This window comes from Melanostigma gelatinosum, assembly GCF_949748355.1.
Source record: "Melanostigma gelatinosum genome assembly, chromosome: 18".
In the NCBI taxonomy this organism is placed as follows: Eukaryota; Metazoa; Chordata; class Actinopteri; order Perciformes; family Zoarcidae; genus Melanostigma; species Melanostigma gelatinosum.
The window spans coordinates 21766252-21781864 of NC_136651.1; the positions used below are offsets into that span (position 1 = coordinate 21766252).

General features: G+C 40.4%; 1 protein-coding gene across 2 annotated transcripts; it reads right to left on the reverse strand.

Moving 5' to 3' along the window:
* Positions 1 to 67: 67 nt before the first annotated feature.
* Positions 68 to 14098, reverse strand: ndor1 (NADPH dependent diflavin oxidoreductase 1). Of its 2 annotated transcripts, none has more exons than XM_079288960.1 (15): positions 14002 to 14098; positions 12821 to 12960; positions 12582 to 12659; positions 12243 to 12340; positions 12059 to 12157; positions 11550 to 11651; positions 11222 to 11425; positions 9552 to 9679; positions 8562 to 8773; positions 8218 to 8325; positions 7958 to 8072; positions 2744 to 2890; positions 2527 to 2645; positions 730 to 824; positions 68 to 606 (listed from the first exon to the last, which is right to left on the reverse strand). In XM_079288960.1, exons 2-15 carry the CDS (start codon positions 12953 to 12955, stop codon positions 462 to 464), a joined length of 1785 nt encoding a protein of 594 aa, XP_079145086.1. In that variant the 5' UTR covers positions 12956 to 12960; positions 14002 to 14098; the 3' UTR covers positions 68 to 461. The 2 variants fall into 2 exon arrangements, 1 of the variants encoding a protein (XP_079145086.1); XR_013772785.1 differs by having other exon boundaries at positions 552 to 606; positions 730 to 2415.
* Between the last annotated feature and the right edge of the window lie 1515 nt (positions 14099 to 15613).

A 15613-nucleotide genomic window follows, 5' to 3' on the forward strand; every position in this document is an offset into this window, starting at 1 on the left:
GCTATTACAAGAGATGTAAGAGCTCGGTTATTACTCCTTTAGAACCAGGGGGATAGGGGATGAATGGAGGTGTTTGATTTTATTTGACAGACCTCATGTTGCATAAATTTACATTACAGCATGGCTCCAAAACAAACAAACAAACTCACTCTACTGTTGGTGAAGAGTAAGAGAGACAGACAGCAGAAAATGGCGGGAGAGAGGAGAGAGAGATGATGAGAGAGAGGAGCGCGAAACAGACATTTGGACAAATCTGCAACCCACCTGGGGGTCTCGATCCAGTCTTTGGGAATGACTCTTCTACAGTATACTGCTGAGGTAATGTCAAAAGGTCGCGAATGAACTTCCATGCTTAAATATGCTGACACTTTTATTCCAAATCAGGGATTGTATCATGCAGTCAACATGGTAGCAGCAGCAGCTTAATGTGAACTCTGAAGTAGTGGGTTAAGGGCATGTGATCAAGACCAGGTCTCACTCTGGAACTGGCCTGTCCTCTCCATGGCTGCCAGCATCTGCGAGGCATCCTCGGAGGACACGCCTCCCTCCTGCTGGAACACCTCTTTCAGAGCATCGCACACACTGGTTGGCATCTGTTTAGCATTACTGCGTAGAAAAAAAACAAGGTTGTAAGTCTGCCACAAGCTGTCAGAGTGCCACTTTGTCACAGAGTGGTGGCACTCCTCAGACATGAACATAGGAGAGATGGTTTTGGTGCCTTCGACTCACCCAGCGATGTAACAGCAGGCACGTCTATTGGCAATCAAGTCCCAAAGGAGCTCAGCGTTCTCCCTTACCTGGTCCTGCACATACACTTTTTCTTCCTGAAACACAAAAACACTCAGTTTCCTTATTAGTCAAAACAATACACACAAATTGTATGTCGTGGCATAAAACTGGTTGGGCGTTTCCTTTAACCACTATTCCAGTTGTCTTGTTTTGACCACATAAAGAGTGCAGGTAGAGTACAGCAGCCTTCTCTCAAACAATTCGAGATTTTATTTTTGCAAGATAAATATTTAATGAAAATAGAGATGCTGACAGTTGTTTCTGTGTCCTTAAATCGTTGCAGATTCCATTAAGCCGCTGAAGTCGATGATGGTATCTGCTAAGGGTGCAACGGGTCATAACGCTCACCATTAGGATCGTATCACACTTTTGAGTCACGGATGAGATCAGCACCAGAGAAATAAAGTGAGCAAATATAACTTAAATTGGAAATATAAATGTCCAATCGCCGATGATTCATATCATCTGATTCAGATTGTTTTTGTTAAATTTGTTTGGTTACAGCAGCTGGTCGACACAAATCCAGACAATTTTGGCCAAAAACATGTTTTGTGAGGTCACAGTGACCTTTATGTTTGACCTACTAAATCTATTCAGTTCAAGTGGAAGTTTGTGCCAACTTTGAAAAGATTCCCTCCAGGCCAGGGGTCGGCAACCTTTTCTACCCAAAGAGCCATTTTGCTCTATTTTCCACCAAATAAAATTAGTCTGGAGCCGCAAAAGCTATTTGATATCACAGCTTATAAAGCTGTATATATAGTTATATAATACATACAAAAAATATAGTTTGTATTTATGAAAATATAGAACAAGAATAAAGACAATTCTTTACATTTATTTGCAATTTTACCTGATATAACAACATCAAACTCTTATGAAGAGGAGAGTTTTCTGCAGCAGCTGAGAATTTGCTCTTCTCGCTCATCTCCAGCGTGACACTGTTCAGCACATGCTGTGTGCTTCTTCTGGAAGCATACAGGTAAGCCAGCATCGTTGGCAGTGAAAGCAAATGAAGACGTCCACGCAGAGTTAAACTCTATTTTCCTCCGTGACTTTTCTTCTTTTGGATTTATCCATTGATAGTTTACTGAGGGCGGGGGTCTGAAAATCATGATTAGCCGTTCGCAGGGAAAAGCTCTTGACAGGAGTAGAGGATTTAACTGCCTGTGGGAATAATTAACATATAAGATTCTGTTCATTCTTGCTTATAAATTATATTCTCTCTGAACACGTTTCTCTTTTTGGAGAACGTCATGTGAGATAACTTCTTCGAGTAGCGCAATTCTCCTGCTCTTCTTTCTATTTCCTCTCAGCCCCGTGTGTTTAAACCTCACTCGAGTCAAGAAACTTGTCAGAATACTCACATTTGATTGGCTGAGCTGCATCACGTGATGTGATTTGCAATGCATTGGTCGGTGTGTTTCCTGCACCGCCGAACAAGTGCCGTAACGGCTGAATAAGAGGCGCCGGTTAAAGTCTAAACTCGGTGCCCAATATTTATAATTCCGAATTATCTATCGGTTTTTAGTTCCTGAGTCCAGATCCGGTGCGCCAGTTGGGAACCTCAGGGAGCCGCAACAGAGAGGCTAAAGAGCCGCAGGTTGCTGACCCCTGCTCCAGGCCTTCCTGAGATAATGTAGAATGCAGACAGATGGATGGATGGACAACCCAATAAAGTAAAAAGACACCGTAGAAGATGTACACTGTGATCATGTGCATAGAGTACTTTTGTCTCACCTGGTCTCTTGAGAAGGCAGTGAAGAGGGTCAGATGGGCAGCCTTCATCATGGCCTCCCACTCTGACCTGAAGTAGAAGTCTTTGAACTCAGAGCGACAGCCAAAGAACAGGACGTTGGCTAAACAGCAGGAAGACAAGGACGTGTGTCATGTCATGTCAAAGCCATGTAATTTATTTAGAAAATAAGAGACAAAGTCAAAAAGGTAAAGGTCTCACCGTTCTTTCCATCAGCCATCCTTTCTTGTAAAGCCGCCCTGAAGGGAGCCACTCCTGTTCCAGGTCCAACCATTATCACAGGGGTGTCTTTCTCTTTGGGGAACTTCAGACTTCCCTTCTTCACCCACTGAGGCACATACACCTCCCCTACAGCACCAGTTAATAGGACACAACAATATCATTATTATGAATTAATAGCAATGCAACAGGTAATCTATTTGGATATTTGTATTCTCCAAGTTATGTCGTGTATCTTATAGACTGAAGGACTTGGTGAGGTGTACTGCATTTAGTTGGCACACAGTTGCTTTCCAAAAGTTACATTAAAAAATAAATTCTAAAATAGAAGTGTTTATTATCCAGAGTTGCAGAGAAAACAAGTGTTTATTTAAAACTGGCTTAGATATGTGTCTTGAATACATTAAATCATATTTTCTGATCTTGTTGATACGGATTGTCTGTATGTTTACATGTTGTCTCTTGATAGATTCTGCATGTTTACATGTTGTCTTCATAGATTCTGCATGTTTACATGTTGTCTTGATAGATTCTGCATGTTTACATGTTGTCTTGATAGATTCTGCATGTTTACATGTCGTCTCTTGATAGATTCTGCATGTTTACATGTCGTCTCTTGATAGATTCTGCATGTTTACATGTCGTCTTGATAGATTCTGCATGTTTACATGTTGTCTTGATAGATTCTGCATGTTTACATGTTGTCTTGATAGATTCTGCATGTTTACATGTTGTCTTGATAGATTCTGCATGTTTACATGTCGTCTCTTGATAGATTATGCATGTTTACATGTCGTCTCTTGATAGATTCTGCATGTTTACATGTCGTCTTGATAGATTCTGCATGTTTACATGTCGTCTCTTGATAGATTCTGCATGTTTACATGTCGTCTCGTGATAGATTCTGCATGTTTACATGTCGTCTCTTGATAGATTCTGCATGTTTACATGTCGTCTCTTGATAGATTCTGCATGTTTACATGTCGTCTCTTGATAGATTCTGCATGTTTACATGTCGTCTCTTGATAGATTCTGCATGTTTACATGTTGTCTTGATAGATTCTGCATGTTTACATGTTGTCTTGATAGATTCTGCATGTTTACATGTTGTCTTGATAGATTCTGCATGTTTACATGTCGTCTCTTGATAGATTCTGCATGTTTACATGTCGTCTCTTGATAGATTCTGCATGTTTACATGTCGTCTCTTGATAGATTCTGCATGTTTACATGTCGTCTCTTGATAGATTCTGCATGTTTACATGTCGTCTCTTGATAGATTCTGCATGTTTACATGTCGTCTCTTGATAGATTCTGCATGTTTACATGTCGTCTCTTGATAGATTCTGCATGTTTACATGTTGTCTCTTGATAGATTCTGTATGTTTACATGTTGTCTCTTGATAGATTCTGCACGTTTACATGTTGTCTCTTGATAGATTCTGTATGTTTACATGTTGTCGCTTGATAGATTCTGCATGTTTACATGTTGTCTTGATAGATTCTGCATGTTTACATGTTGTCTCTTGATAGATTCTGCATGTTTACATGTCGTCTCTTGATAGATTCTGTATGTTTACATGTTGTCTCTTGATAGATTCTGCATGTTTACATGTTGTCTTGATAGATTCTGCATGTTTACATGTTGTCTTGATAGATTCTGCATGTTTACATGTTGTCTTGATAGATTCTGCATGTTTACATGTTGTCTTGATAGATTCTGCATGTTTACATGTTGTCTTGATAGATTCTGCATGTTTACATGTCGTCTCTTGATAGATTCTGCATGTTTACATGTCGTCTTGATAGATTCTGCATGTTTACATGTCGTCTCTTGATAGATTCTGCATGTTTACATGTCGTCTCTTGATAGATTCTGCATGTTTACATGTCGTCTCTTGATAGATTCTGCATGTTTACATGTCGTCTCTTGATAGATTCTGCATGTTTACATGTCGTCTCTTGATAGATTCTGCATGTTTACATGTCGTCTCTTGATAGATTCTGCATGTTTACATGTCGTCTCTTGATAGATTCTGCATGTTTACATGTCGTCTTGATAGATTCTGCATGTTTACATGTCGTCTTGATAGATTCTGCATGTTTACATGTCGTCTTGATAGATTCTGCATGTTTACATGTCGTCTCTTGATAGATTCTGCATGTTTACATGTCGTCTCGTGATAGATTCTGCATGTTTACATGTCGTCTCTTGATAGATTCTGCATGTTTACATGTTGTCTTGATAGATTCTGCATGTTTACATGTTGTCTTGATAGATTCTGCATGTTTACATGTTGTCTTGATAGATTCTGCATGTTTACATGTTGTCTTGATAGATTCTGCATGTTTACATGTCGTCTCTTGATAGATTCTGCATGTTTACATGTCGTCTCTTGATAGATTCTGCATGTTTACATGTCGTCTCTTGATAGATTCTGCATGTTTACATGTCGTCTCTTGATAGATTCTGCATGTTTACATGTCGTCTCTTGATAGATTCTGCATGTTTACATGTCGTCTCTTGATAGATTCTGCATGTTTACATGTCGTCTCTTGATAGATTCTGCATGTTTACATGTCGTCTCTTGATAGATTCTGCATGTTTACATGTTGTCTTGATAGATTCTGCATGTTTACATGTTGTCTTGATAGATTCTGCATGTTTACATGTCGTCTCTTGATAGATTCTGCATGTTTACATGTCGTCTCTTGATAGATTCTGCATGTTTACATGTCGTCTCTTGATAGATTCTGCATGTTTACATGTCGTCTCTTGATAGATTCTGCATGTTTACATGTTGTCTCTTGATAGATTCTGTATGTTTACATGTTGTCTCTTGATAGATTCTGCACGTTTACATGTTGTCGCTTGATAGATTCTGCATGTTTACATGTTGTCTTGATAGATTCTGCATGTTTACATGTTGTCTCTTGATAGATTCTGCATGTTTACATGTCGTCTCTTGATAGATTCTGTATGTTTACATGTTGTCTCTTGATAGATTCTGCATGTTTACATGTTGTCTTGATAGATTCTGCATGTTTACATGTTGTCTTGATAGATTCTGCATGTTTACATGTTGTCTTGATAGATTCTGCATGTTTACATGTTGTCTTGATAGATTCTGCATGTTTACATGTTGTCTTGATAGATTCTGCATGTTTACATGTTGTCTTGATAGATTCTGCATGTTTACATGTCGTCTCTTGATAGATTCTGCATGTTTACATGTCGTCTCTTGATAGATTCTGCATGTTTACATGTCGTCTTGATAGATTCTGCATGTTTACATGTCGTCTTGATAGATTCTGCATGTTTACATGTCGTCTTGATAGATTCTGCATGTTTACATGTCGTCTCTTGATAGATTCTGCATGTTTACATGTCGTCTCGTGATAGATTCTGCATGTTTACATGTCGTCTCTTGATAGATTCTGCATGTTTACATGTCGTCTCTTGATAGATTCTGCATGTTTACATGTCGTCTCTTGATAGATTCTGCATGTTTACATGTCGTCTCTTGATAGATTCTGCATGTTTACATGTCGTCTCTTGATAGATTCTGCATGTTTACATGTTGTCTTGATAGATTCTGCATGTTTACATGTTGTCTTGATAGATTCTGCATGTTTACATGTTGTCTTGATAGATTCTGCATGTTTACATGTCGTCTCTTGATAGATTCTGCATGTTTACATGTTGTCTTGATAGATTCTGCATGTTTACATGTCGTCTCTTGATAGATTCTGCATGTTTACATGTCGTCTCTTGATAGATTCTGCATGTTTACATGTCGTCTCTTGATAGATTCTGCATGTTTACATGTTGTCTTGATAGATTCTGCATGTTTACATGTCGTCTCTTGATAGATTCTGCATGTTTACATGTCGTCTCTTGATAGATTCTGCATGTTTACATGTCGTCTCTTGATAGATTCTGCATGTTTACATGTTGTCTCTTGATAGATTCTGTATGTTTACATGTTGTCTCTTGATAGATTCTGCACGTTTACATGTTGTCGCTTGATAGATTCTGCATGTTTACATGTTGTTTTGATAGATTCTGCATGTTTACATGTTGTCTTGATAGATTCTGCATGTTTACATGTCGTCTCTTGATAGATTCTGCATGTTTACATGTCGTCTCTTGATAGATTCTGCATGTTTACATGTCGTCTTGATAGATTCTGCATGTTTACATGTCGTCTTGATAGATTCTGCATGTTTACATGTCGTCTCTTGATAGATTCTGCATGTTTACATGTCGTCTCTTGATAGATTCTGCATGTTTACATGTCGTCTCTTGATAGATTCTGCATGTTTACATGTCGTCTCTTGATAGATTCTGCATGTTTACATGTCGTCTCTTGATAGATTCTGCATGTTTACATGTCGTCTCTTGATAGATTCTGCATGTTTACATGTCGTCTCTTGATAGATTCTGCATGTTTACATGTCGTCTCTTGATAGATTCTGCATGTTTACATGTCGTCTCTTGATAGATTCTGCATGTTTACATGTCGTCTCTTGATAGATTCTGCATGTTTACATGTCGTCTCTTGATAGATTCTGCATGTTTACATGTCGTCTCTTGATAGATTCTGCATGTTTACCTGAGATTATAAGCGGGTGTGTGCAGTAAATAAGCGAGTGAGCATGAGTGGGTGAGCATGAATGAGTGAGTTGGTATTGCTTTTAGTATTCACGTTAAAGAGAGCAGCAGCGTGGTGATATGACTGTTTCTGATGAAATCTGTCCTTTGTACATTATGGTTAATTTTCCATTTGAACCATTATAGAAGTCAATATTTTGTACCCCCCTTAATGTTATTGTAATATTAGCGATTGCCTTTCATTTGTTTGTTTTTGTTGTTATCAATTTAGACAGCGCAGCGGTTTCTTGTCGTGTTGGAGCAGTAATTACTGACAGTAGGTTTTTGTTGGTACCCTGTGAGGAAACGGAGTACCAGACATTCTCTTACATCACTCGTATGTGCCACTTAGCAATGGATCTGTTCATAGGAGTGGTTTTGCAAGAAGGCCAAATGTGTTGACATCTGTTTCAAAAAGTAGGAAAAGCTGTATAATACTAACAGATGACAGGCTTGTCTGAAATGAACACAGCATCCAGCCAACCAGAATGAAGTAATCTCGGTGGAGGCAATATAAAGATTTGTTAAATGTGGTGAGAGACCTTGAGCCGGGTCCAGGGAGGCTAACCAGGTGGAGCAGAGGCCTCTTCTTGGTTTACACATCTTGGTTTTGTAATGAACCACAGCTACCAGGACCTGGAGCCTGTGTGGGTGAGCCTGTGTGGAGAGAAGGCTTTAGAATAAGTCATTTCATTTGTGTCTTTACCACTCAATGGATTTCATTTACAGCTTTGCCTGACGCATCCAGGTGAAACACAGCATATATTGTCATAGCAGTTAAATAGTTGTCATGAAGGACTACCTGGAGAGAGGAGGCGATGGAGAATGAGCGAGGCTGGATCTCAGGGAATAGATCTAGGAGATAGTCTACTTTAATTTCTGCTGTAGTATGGGGGAAATCTGCCAAGACCTGCAACAGCAAGAGCACATGTTTACAACTTCAAAGCCTTTATGTGCATGATTAGAACATACAAGACACCGAGGCAGACCGCAATGATCACATGAATGAGCTGAAAGCAACTTTGACTACCCATCTACAGCAAGATTGCCAACTTTTTCTACAAACAAAAATATATGCTATAAAAGCAATTTAAAAAGATGCTGCCAGCTCCCAGCCCAGCACCGACCCCAAACCCGATCCTTCACCTCCAGCGCGGTGCGTCGGGGCCGGTTGCAGTAGCTATGTAGCTCGTCCTGGCCTGCCGCTGAGCTGAACTCAACCAGCTTCTGCTGCTCCATCTCATTGGTGGCAAAGGTAGACAGCAGCTCAAAGAAGGAGCGGCGAGGCACGGCGGCGATGTCCAGGTAGCTCTCCACCAGGTGGCGGACAGTACACGGCTGAGGAAGCCTGGCTTGAACTGAGAAGACGGGTTCATGGTCATTTCACCATCACAGGTCTGTAAAGGCCAAGTCATCATCTTTCTGAAGTAAACCAGGAGCTTTATATTACAGTAATAGTGAATCAAATGACTGTGTGTAATGTGAAAAGGGCCAAAACTAAAAACCCAGAAACAATTATCAACCAACCTTGTTTTCGTCCTCTTTCAGTTTATTGTTTTGGTTTTATGAACAACTTTACTGTTTGGAATAACTTTACTTTCGCACTTTACGTTACCTTTGAGGTAATCAAAGGTAACGGCCAGGCTTCCATTCCAGCTGGCAACGTTTGTAACATTCCCCCTTTTGCCCCACTGTTCCAGACTCACTCCACTTTGCTGATAAATTGATGTAATAAAAAGTGGAATTATGAAGAAAACAAAGGACCTTAGGAGTCTTGAAATGAAGAGACATTGGTATAAAATAAATACAAGTGCATTTTCAAATACAATAAAAATCTACAATGAAATACTATTGAAGTAGTTTTAATAATTTCACATTTAATTGGTTTATTAACATATTTCTATCAATGTATGTATATGATTATTTCATAAAGTTGATTTGCTTACTTCCTATTGAACACTAGACTCAACAGCAGGTTACAGACAATGAGAGAAGTTATCAAACTAGAATATACTCTCATGTCAAAAGTCATTTGTAGGCCTGCTTGTTTTGGGGTGTTTTGCTTGCTTGATTTCTTTGAACCAAAAGTTTTGGATAATGCACAGAGAGCACACACACACACACACACACACACACCTGCAGTGTTGTCTGTGGCCCTGAGAGTGAACATGGCCTCTGGATCTAATCTCAGTAGTTGACAGAATTGCTGTACGTCCTCTGGAGTGTTACATGGACGCATCATCACCACATCACCAGCAGCAAACCTACACAGCAATACCACAACGAATGCTCAGTGCAGTGGCTGATGATACTGTACCTACAGTTACAAATGGGCTGTAGGGCCATCACGATACAGCAAACACAAGAAGTTGAACATGTTGGATTTAGCATTAACAATATCATTCATGTGTGTGTGAGTGAGAGAGAGAGGCTGGACATTGAATTAGAAATACATTCCTCATGTACATGTCCAAAATATGAAGACAAAAGAATAAAATATTTTCCAAATACATTTCCATTTTGGAAAAGCTATACTCAGCTTCAATGACTGTATAATTGATCTAATACATGTATTAAAGCATACTTTATGTTTAACATGTATCCACATATTACTATATTGAGGGACATGTACAGTACATGTTTATTATCTTCACTGATGTCATAGTTATACTAATAACAACTTCAACACAAAAAAGCACAAGCACATCATCCAGAATGCTGACATCTGAAGAGCACATTTTCAAAATCTGTACAAAGACATCAAATTAAATCTAACGAATTAATATCAATGTATTGTGAAAGAAAAGCTCCAAACATTCGAAGAAACAATTAAAGACAACAAGCCCTTGATTTCCCAACTGCGTGGGAAGAACTGAGCACACAGACACGATCTCTCCGGCTAAGGGAAGCTTGTGGCCCAGACAACACTAACAACTCGATGTCAAATGCAGCATCGTATTGCAGTCAGGATGTTCTCCTGACATCTGCTGCAGCAGTGTCATCTCCTCCATTCATAAGAGTGGGGACAAACCAGACCATGGTATCAGTGTCCAGGTCAAACATTCGCTTGTATTCTGAATGAAAGAATACTAGATTTCCTTCATGAACACTTCATCTTCAGAATCCAATTGGTTTCCTCCCAAAACACCGACCATGTACATAGCCTTCACACGTCCATGAACAAACACGTACACCAAACACACAAGGATGAAAGACATTCACTTGTTGCATCGACTCTAAGAAAGCGTTGACTCTATTTGGCGTGAAGGAGTCTATTACAGTCTTCTTCAGTGTGAGATGGGAGACAACATGTCTGATCTGGTGAAGTCAATGGATTCAGAAAATACATGTGCTGTTGAAATAGAGAGAAACAAAGTGAACTGTCACCCAGAGAAGAGGTGTTGGTCAGGCTGACTTTAATCATGTGGATATAAATGAAGTGTTGAGTTCTCTCCCTCCTCGATAGAGAGGTGTCTGTTTGATGCTGATGACTGAACAAGGACTACAACAGCTGGACACAGTAGAAAGGTTGATGATGAATTGTCAGAATAAAAGCAGAGACAGATCCTCAGAACAGGCTCAGTGACCACAGGGATGCACTTCCTCCAAAAAGGAAAAATATCAAATGTGAAAAACATTGAATGAAATAATTATTTTGACAAATTGATCTCTGTAATCCCAGATTTCAAAGAGTTTAATGAGCTTTCAAAAATAAAAGGAGACAAGGCAGATCTAGCAGCCCAATATGTATCAACGTGCCACGACCTGAGCACACGCACACCCAAGAGAGACGCAAAGTTACTTACTCAATACTGGATCCTGTGACGTCAAACTCGATGTGCCTCACATCCTGAAAGTGTGACATGTCCGTTACTCTCCTATTGGACACTAGTCTGGCAGGAAAGGGATGGGACTGGGAGGGGGCTGTCTGTTCTGTGGGAGTCCTCATCCTGTCATCTGTCTTCTCTTCTTCATCATCCAGGAAGTGGAAAGTGTACATTGGAGGGAGCCTTCCAAAAGAGGTGAGCAGAAAAAAACACTGACTAGGATCCAACACAGAACCCAAATAGGAGTTAATAAAAGGCTCGAAGGAGACAAAAAACATCTATAACATAACTACAAAATGATACTCACGGTTCATCTTCCCTCAGTGGAGTCACGTCAGACAAAGATGGGTACAGCGCAAACACTTTCTCCCAAAAGGATGTGAGCCACGGGTCAGTCACAGCGTCTGACCTGGTTCAAACAGTTTGAGGTAAGCAAAGGTAACGGCCACGCTTCCATTCCAGCTGGCAACGTTTGTAACATTCCCCCTTTTCCCCCACTGTTCCAGACTCACTCCACTTTGCTGATGAATTGATAAATTGAAGATATTCTAGGCTGAAAATTCAAATGTGCTATACTGGAGGGATTTGACTGATTTAGGGGCTGGCCAGATAGTTAGTTCGATAGCTAATTCGACCAGTGCTACAGTTACGGAACATAAGGTGGTGAAGAAAGCTAGCTCAGGTCAGCCATTAGCAAAGTTAAATTACAACAGCCGTGTTTCAACCAGCAGAAGGCTGTCGCTATGCCATTTATCGATCAAGATTATTTTCATTCCTAATTAATGAGGTATGCCATGATCCAGACATGTTTATTACCCCAGGTCGTGTTGGTCATCTGCCAGCCCAGCAGGCAGCAGCATACAGGCACCCAGCTGCAGAAGGCGCTTATGAAGCTTCTTGGCCACATAATTGAACCTACGGGTGAATGTGGTTGACAATGAGTCATTGTGAATGTGTACTGTGAGAACTGTAATACCTGTAATAAACTTGAAATACTGACTTCGGATAGGAGGAGTCCCCCAGGCCCAGTATAGCGCAGTCCAAGCGCCTCAGAGAGCCAACGGGCAAGGACTTCTTCAAGACAAACCTCCAGAAGCCCTGTGAAGAAAGTAGAGATGGACAGTAGAACATAAGTGAATGTATTTGTCTGGATTTTGACTAATGTAATAGGTCTGGTATAAAAGAAGATCAGAACTACACTATTAATACAAGATATTTGAAATTGAAAGCATATTCACTCGTCAGGTCAATAGGCAAGCATGTCCATGTTCATCCCAGTTATAGAAACAATTTAAACTAAATGAATCTTACGATACGCCTTTTTGTGCTCTTTTATTACCGTCATATTGTCTGGAGGGTCTCCTTGGCCCGTGGTGGAGCACACAAAGACCACCAGAGACTCTGAGATCAAGTTGGCCTGTTAGATGAGAGGAAACACTCATGAGGGCACAGTGTTTTCATGCGATTGATGGAGGCTGTAACAAACATCACAGACCACTGCAGGGATCTGGTGCTGTGACTAGAACAGGTCCGAGCAGTAATGCTCGTCATTGCCATTCTCGCTTCCGACACACTCACCACGTTATAGTTATCCAGAGGCAACACTCGAACCTGCAGTTGCCTTCTCTGCGCCTGTCGTGCAATTCTCTGGGCCGCGTCCTGGGCCGTACCAGTCTGGCTTCCATACAGGACCAGCAGACTGGGCTTTGACATGATGACTGAGAGACACAAAGTCACAAAATGCTCTGCAATTTTAGAAGAACGTAGACTTGGAATAGTAAAACGAAAACTAGAAAGGCGCTAAACAAATGAAACATAAAGAGCCTGAGGTGGAAACACAAGAGGAGAACGTAGGAGCTAGCGCACACAAATAAATAATTAGATATATTCTACACAGAGTGGTCTGCATTGATAAAGGTCACAGATCATAGGGAAACCAACTGAAGTGTGAATAGCCCATAGTAATCTATTATTGCATTTTTGTAATCCATCAATAACAAATGAAGGCTTTTGTGTAATAACCACATAGTAAGTCTTTGATTAAAAGTAGCAAGGCGTGTAACTACTGTGTTATATTGCCTATTAGAACAAACAAGACTATTTTCCTGTGAGAGTTATATCTGTTCAAATATTACCTTGATTAACTAATACATATTTAAAATTGTCTCGATTCAATAGAAATGATATTTTCTTGATTCATTTGTCAGGTGTGTCTAATGAAGCGGCTGCATGGACAAACTCAATGTTCGTGAGGAACATGGAGAAGTCTCTCTGAAGCTGTTCTGTGTAGAAGATGTTTGAAGCATGAATCAAAGACATTAGCAGTGCACGAGTATGTGCCGTGCTGTCTTCTAGCTGACTCATAACCTCCCGACATGTAATGGTTGCATGTTTTCACTGTTTCTTCTTGGTTAACCCGTGAGGAACAAACGCCAATAATCTAATAAACTAATACCAACATTGAATTGGTATGTATAGACCTTTCGACTGTATGCACTTCTCTTACACATCCATGGGCTACACGTTCTCATATATCTGCCATTTCCTACCGTAATTCACGACATTAGTTAAGTCAATGTTGCTGTCATACTCCCTGTACTTCACATTAACGTTACATGACTGTGTGGCTAACGTTCGTTGCTAGCAGGCTATTTAACGCTAGCTGGCGAGGAAATATGGTCAATTATTTTTGTTAGTATTTATATTTTTCCTCTATAAATCACATATATCTTCAAATACTAATGAACCACGATACATACCGCTGCTGTCTTCGCCACCAATAGCCTTAAACGCGAATAAAGTGAACAAATACCTCCACTAAGTGAGGCATGTAGCTCCTCATTCTAAACACCAACGCTCCACTTTACGGTAAGTTGTGATTGGCTCGTGCGTTGATGCTACAGTTAAAGCCGCACAGAGAAAATCAGAGATTCGTGTTTTCTACATCCCTTTACGAACATCCACCGTCAATGAATGCACATTGGAGAATATTGCCTTCAGGGCTTTCTGCCAGAAAGTGTTTATTTGAGCCCAAATCAGGATTTGTTCCTAAACCTAACCAAGAACAAGTTTGGACTGGAGAGGGGTTCACACGCCTTGACCTCTCTCCTGAAGATATGTGAATGAAAATGGGTTCTATGGTACCCACGACTCTCCCCACTTTATGAGAATCCCATGCATCTATTTGCATGCCGTATAAATGTCTTATTTTCCAATATTATAGAAATGGTGTATTTTAATATTTCTGCATGGGGTCCCGAAACAGTCTTGAATTGCAAACACTGGGTATGACTAGAAAGCGAAGACTCGTGGATCCAATGAGTGTGTAATAAACCATTTCATTGTAGTGAGATCATTTTTTAAAACTTCACTGTATAAAATGACATGTTTCAACCTCTATGATAATCATAGTCTCATGAAACTTTATAACCACAGGCTGGAGAACGAAGGTATTCAGAGGGTGTATCTTGACAACAAGGGTGTTTCTGAGCAGTTTCCACAACAGAAGTAAGTGCCATCCAATCGCTGAAAATGCAATTCTTTCAGAAATCGACAAATGTCAAAACTTTTTGATACCAAATCACAGCAAGGATTATTTCTGTGGTGTTCCTTAAGGTCTTGCTGTCTTATCGTGTTGCACAGGAAGGTCACACCAAGCCACTGTATGAAATTGACCACTGTAAAGATGAATGGGAAAACCTATTAGCCCTGATACTGGCAGTACTCAGACCTCTGTGCACTGACAATATGTACCAGCTAATGTTATCTGCACTTGTGAGACCATTACCATTTGCTGTATGCATGGTGATGAGAAGCCTTATCCTACTGACTTTAAATTGAAGTGCAAGGACAGACTTGTCTGTTAGATGTTGGCTCGTCTGATAATTTCCTGTCTCAGTGGTTTTGGGTCAGGATCTGCCTGTCCTCTTTGATTTGCTAAACCCAGCACAAAGCTATTATATTGCTGTCACCAGAACACAAGCCAAGCAAGCAGACGAGCATTCTCCAACCCTCAGCTTCCAGCTTGATATTGATGTTTACAGCACCACCTGAGGGACACCTTGGGACACCTGAAGAAAGCGTCCTGGAGCGCCTTCACTCAGCATGCCTGATGATCAATCCAGCCAAATGTGTCTTTGCTGGAACTAAGCTGAGTACCTTGTGTTCACCATTGAAGGTGGGGAGATTGAACCAGAAGTTCATAAGAATCATGTTCTCTCCCACAATTTGTGAAGCAGCTCAGATCCTTTCTTGGGATGGCTGGCTTCTACGATCAGTTCACACCAAACGTTTCAGTCATGGCTGCTCCACAGACTGAGACTTGCTGTGAGACATGACCAGCCTGCGATGCCCCAACCCCAGCAGGTCCTG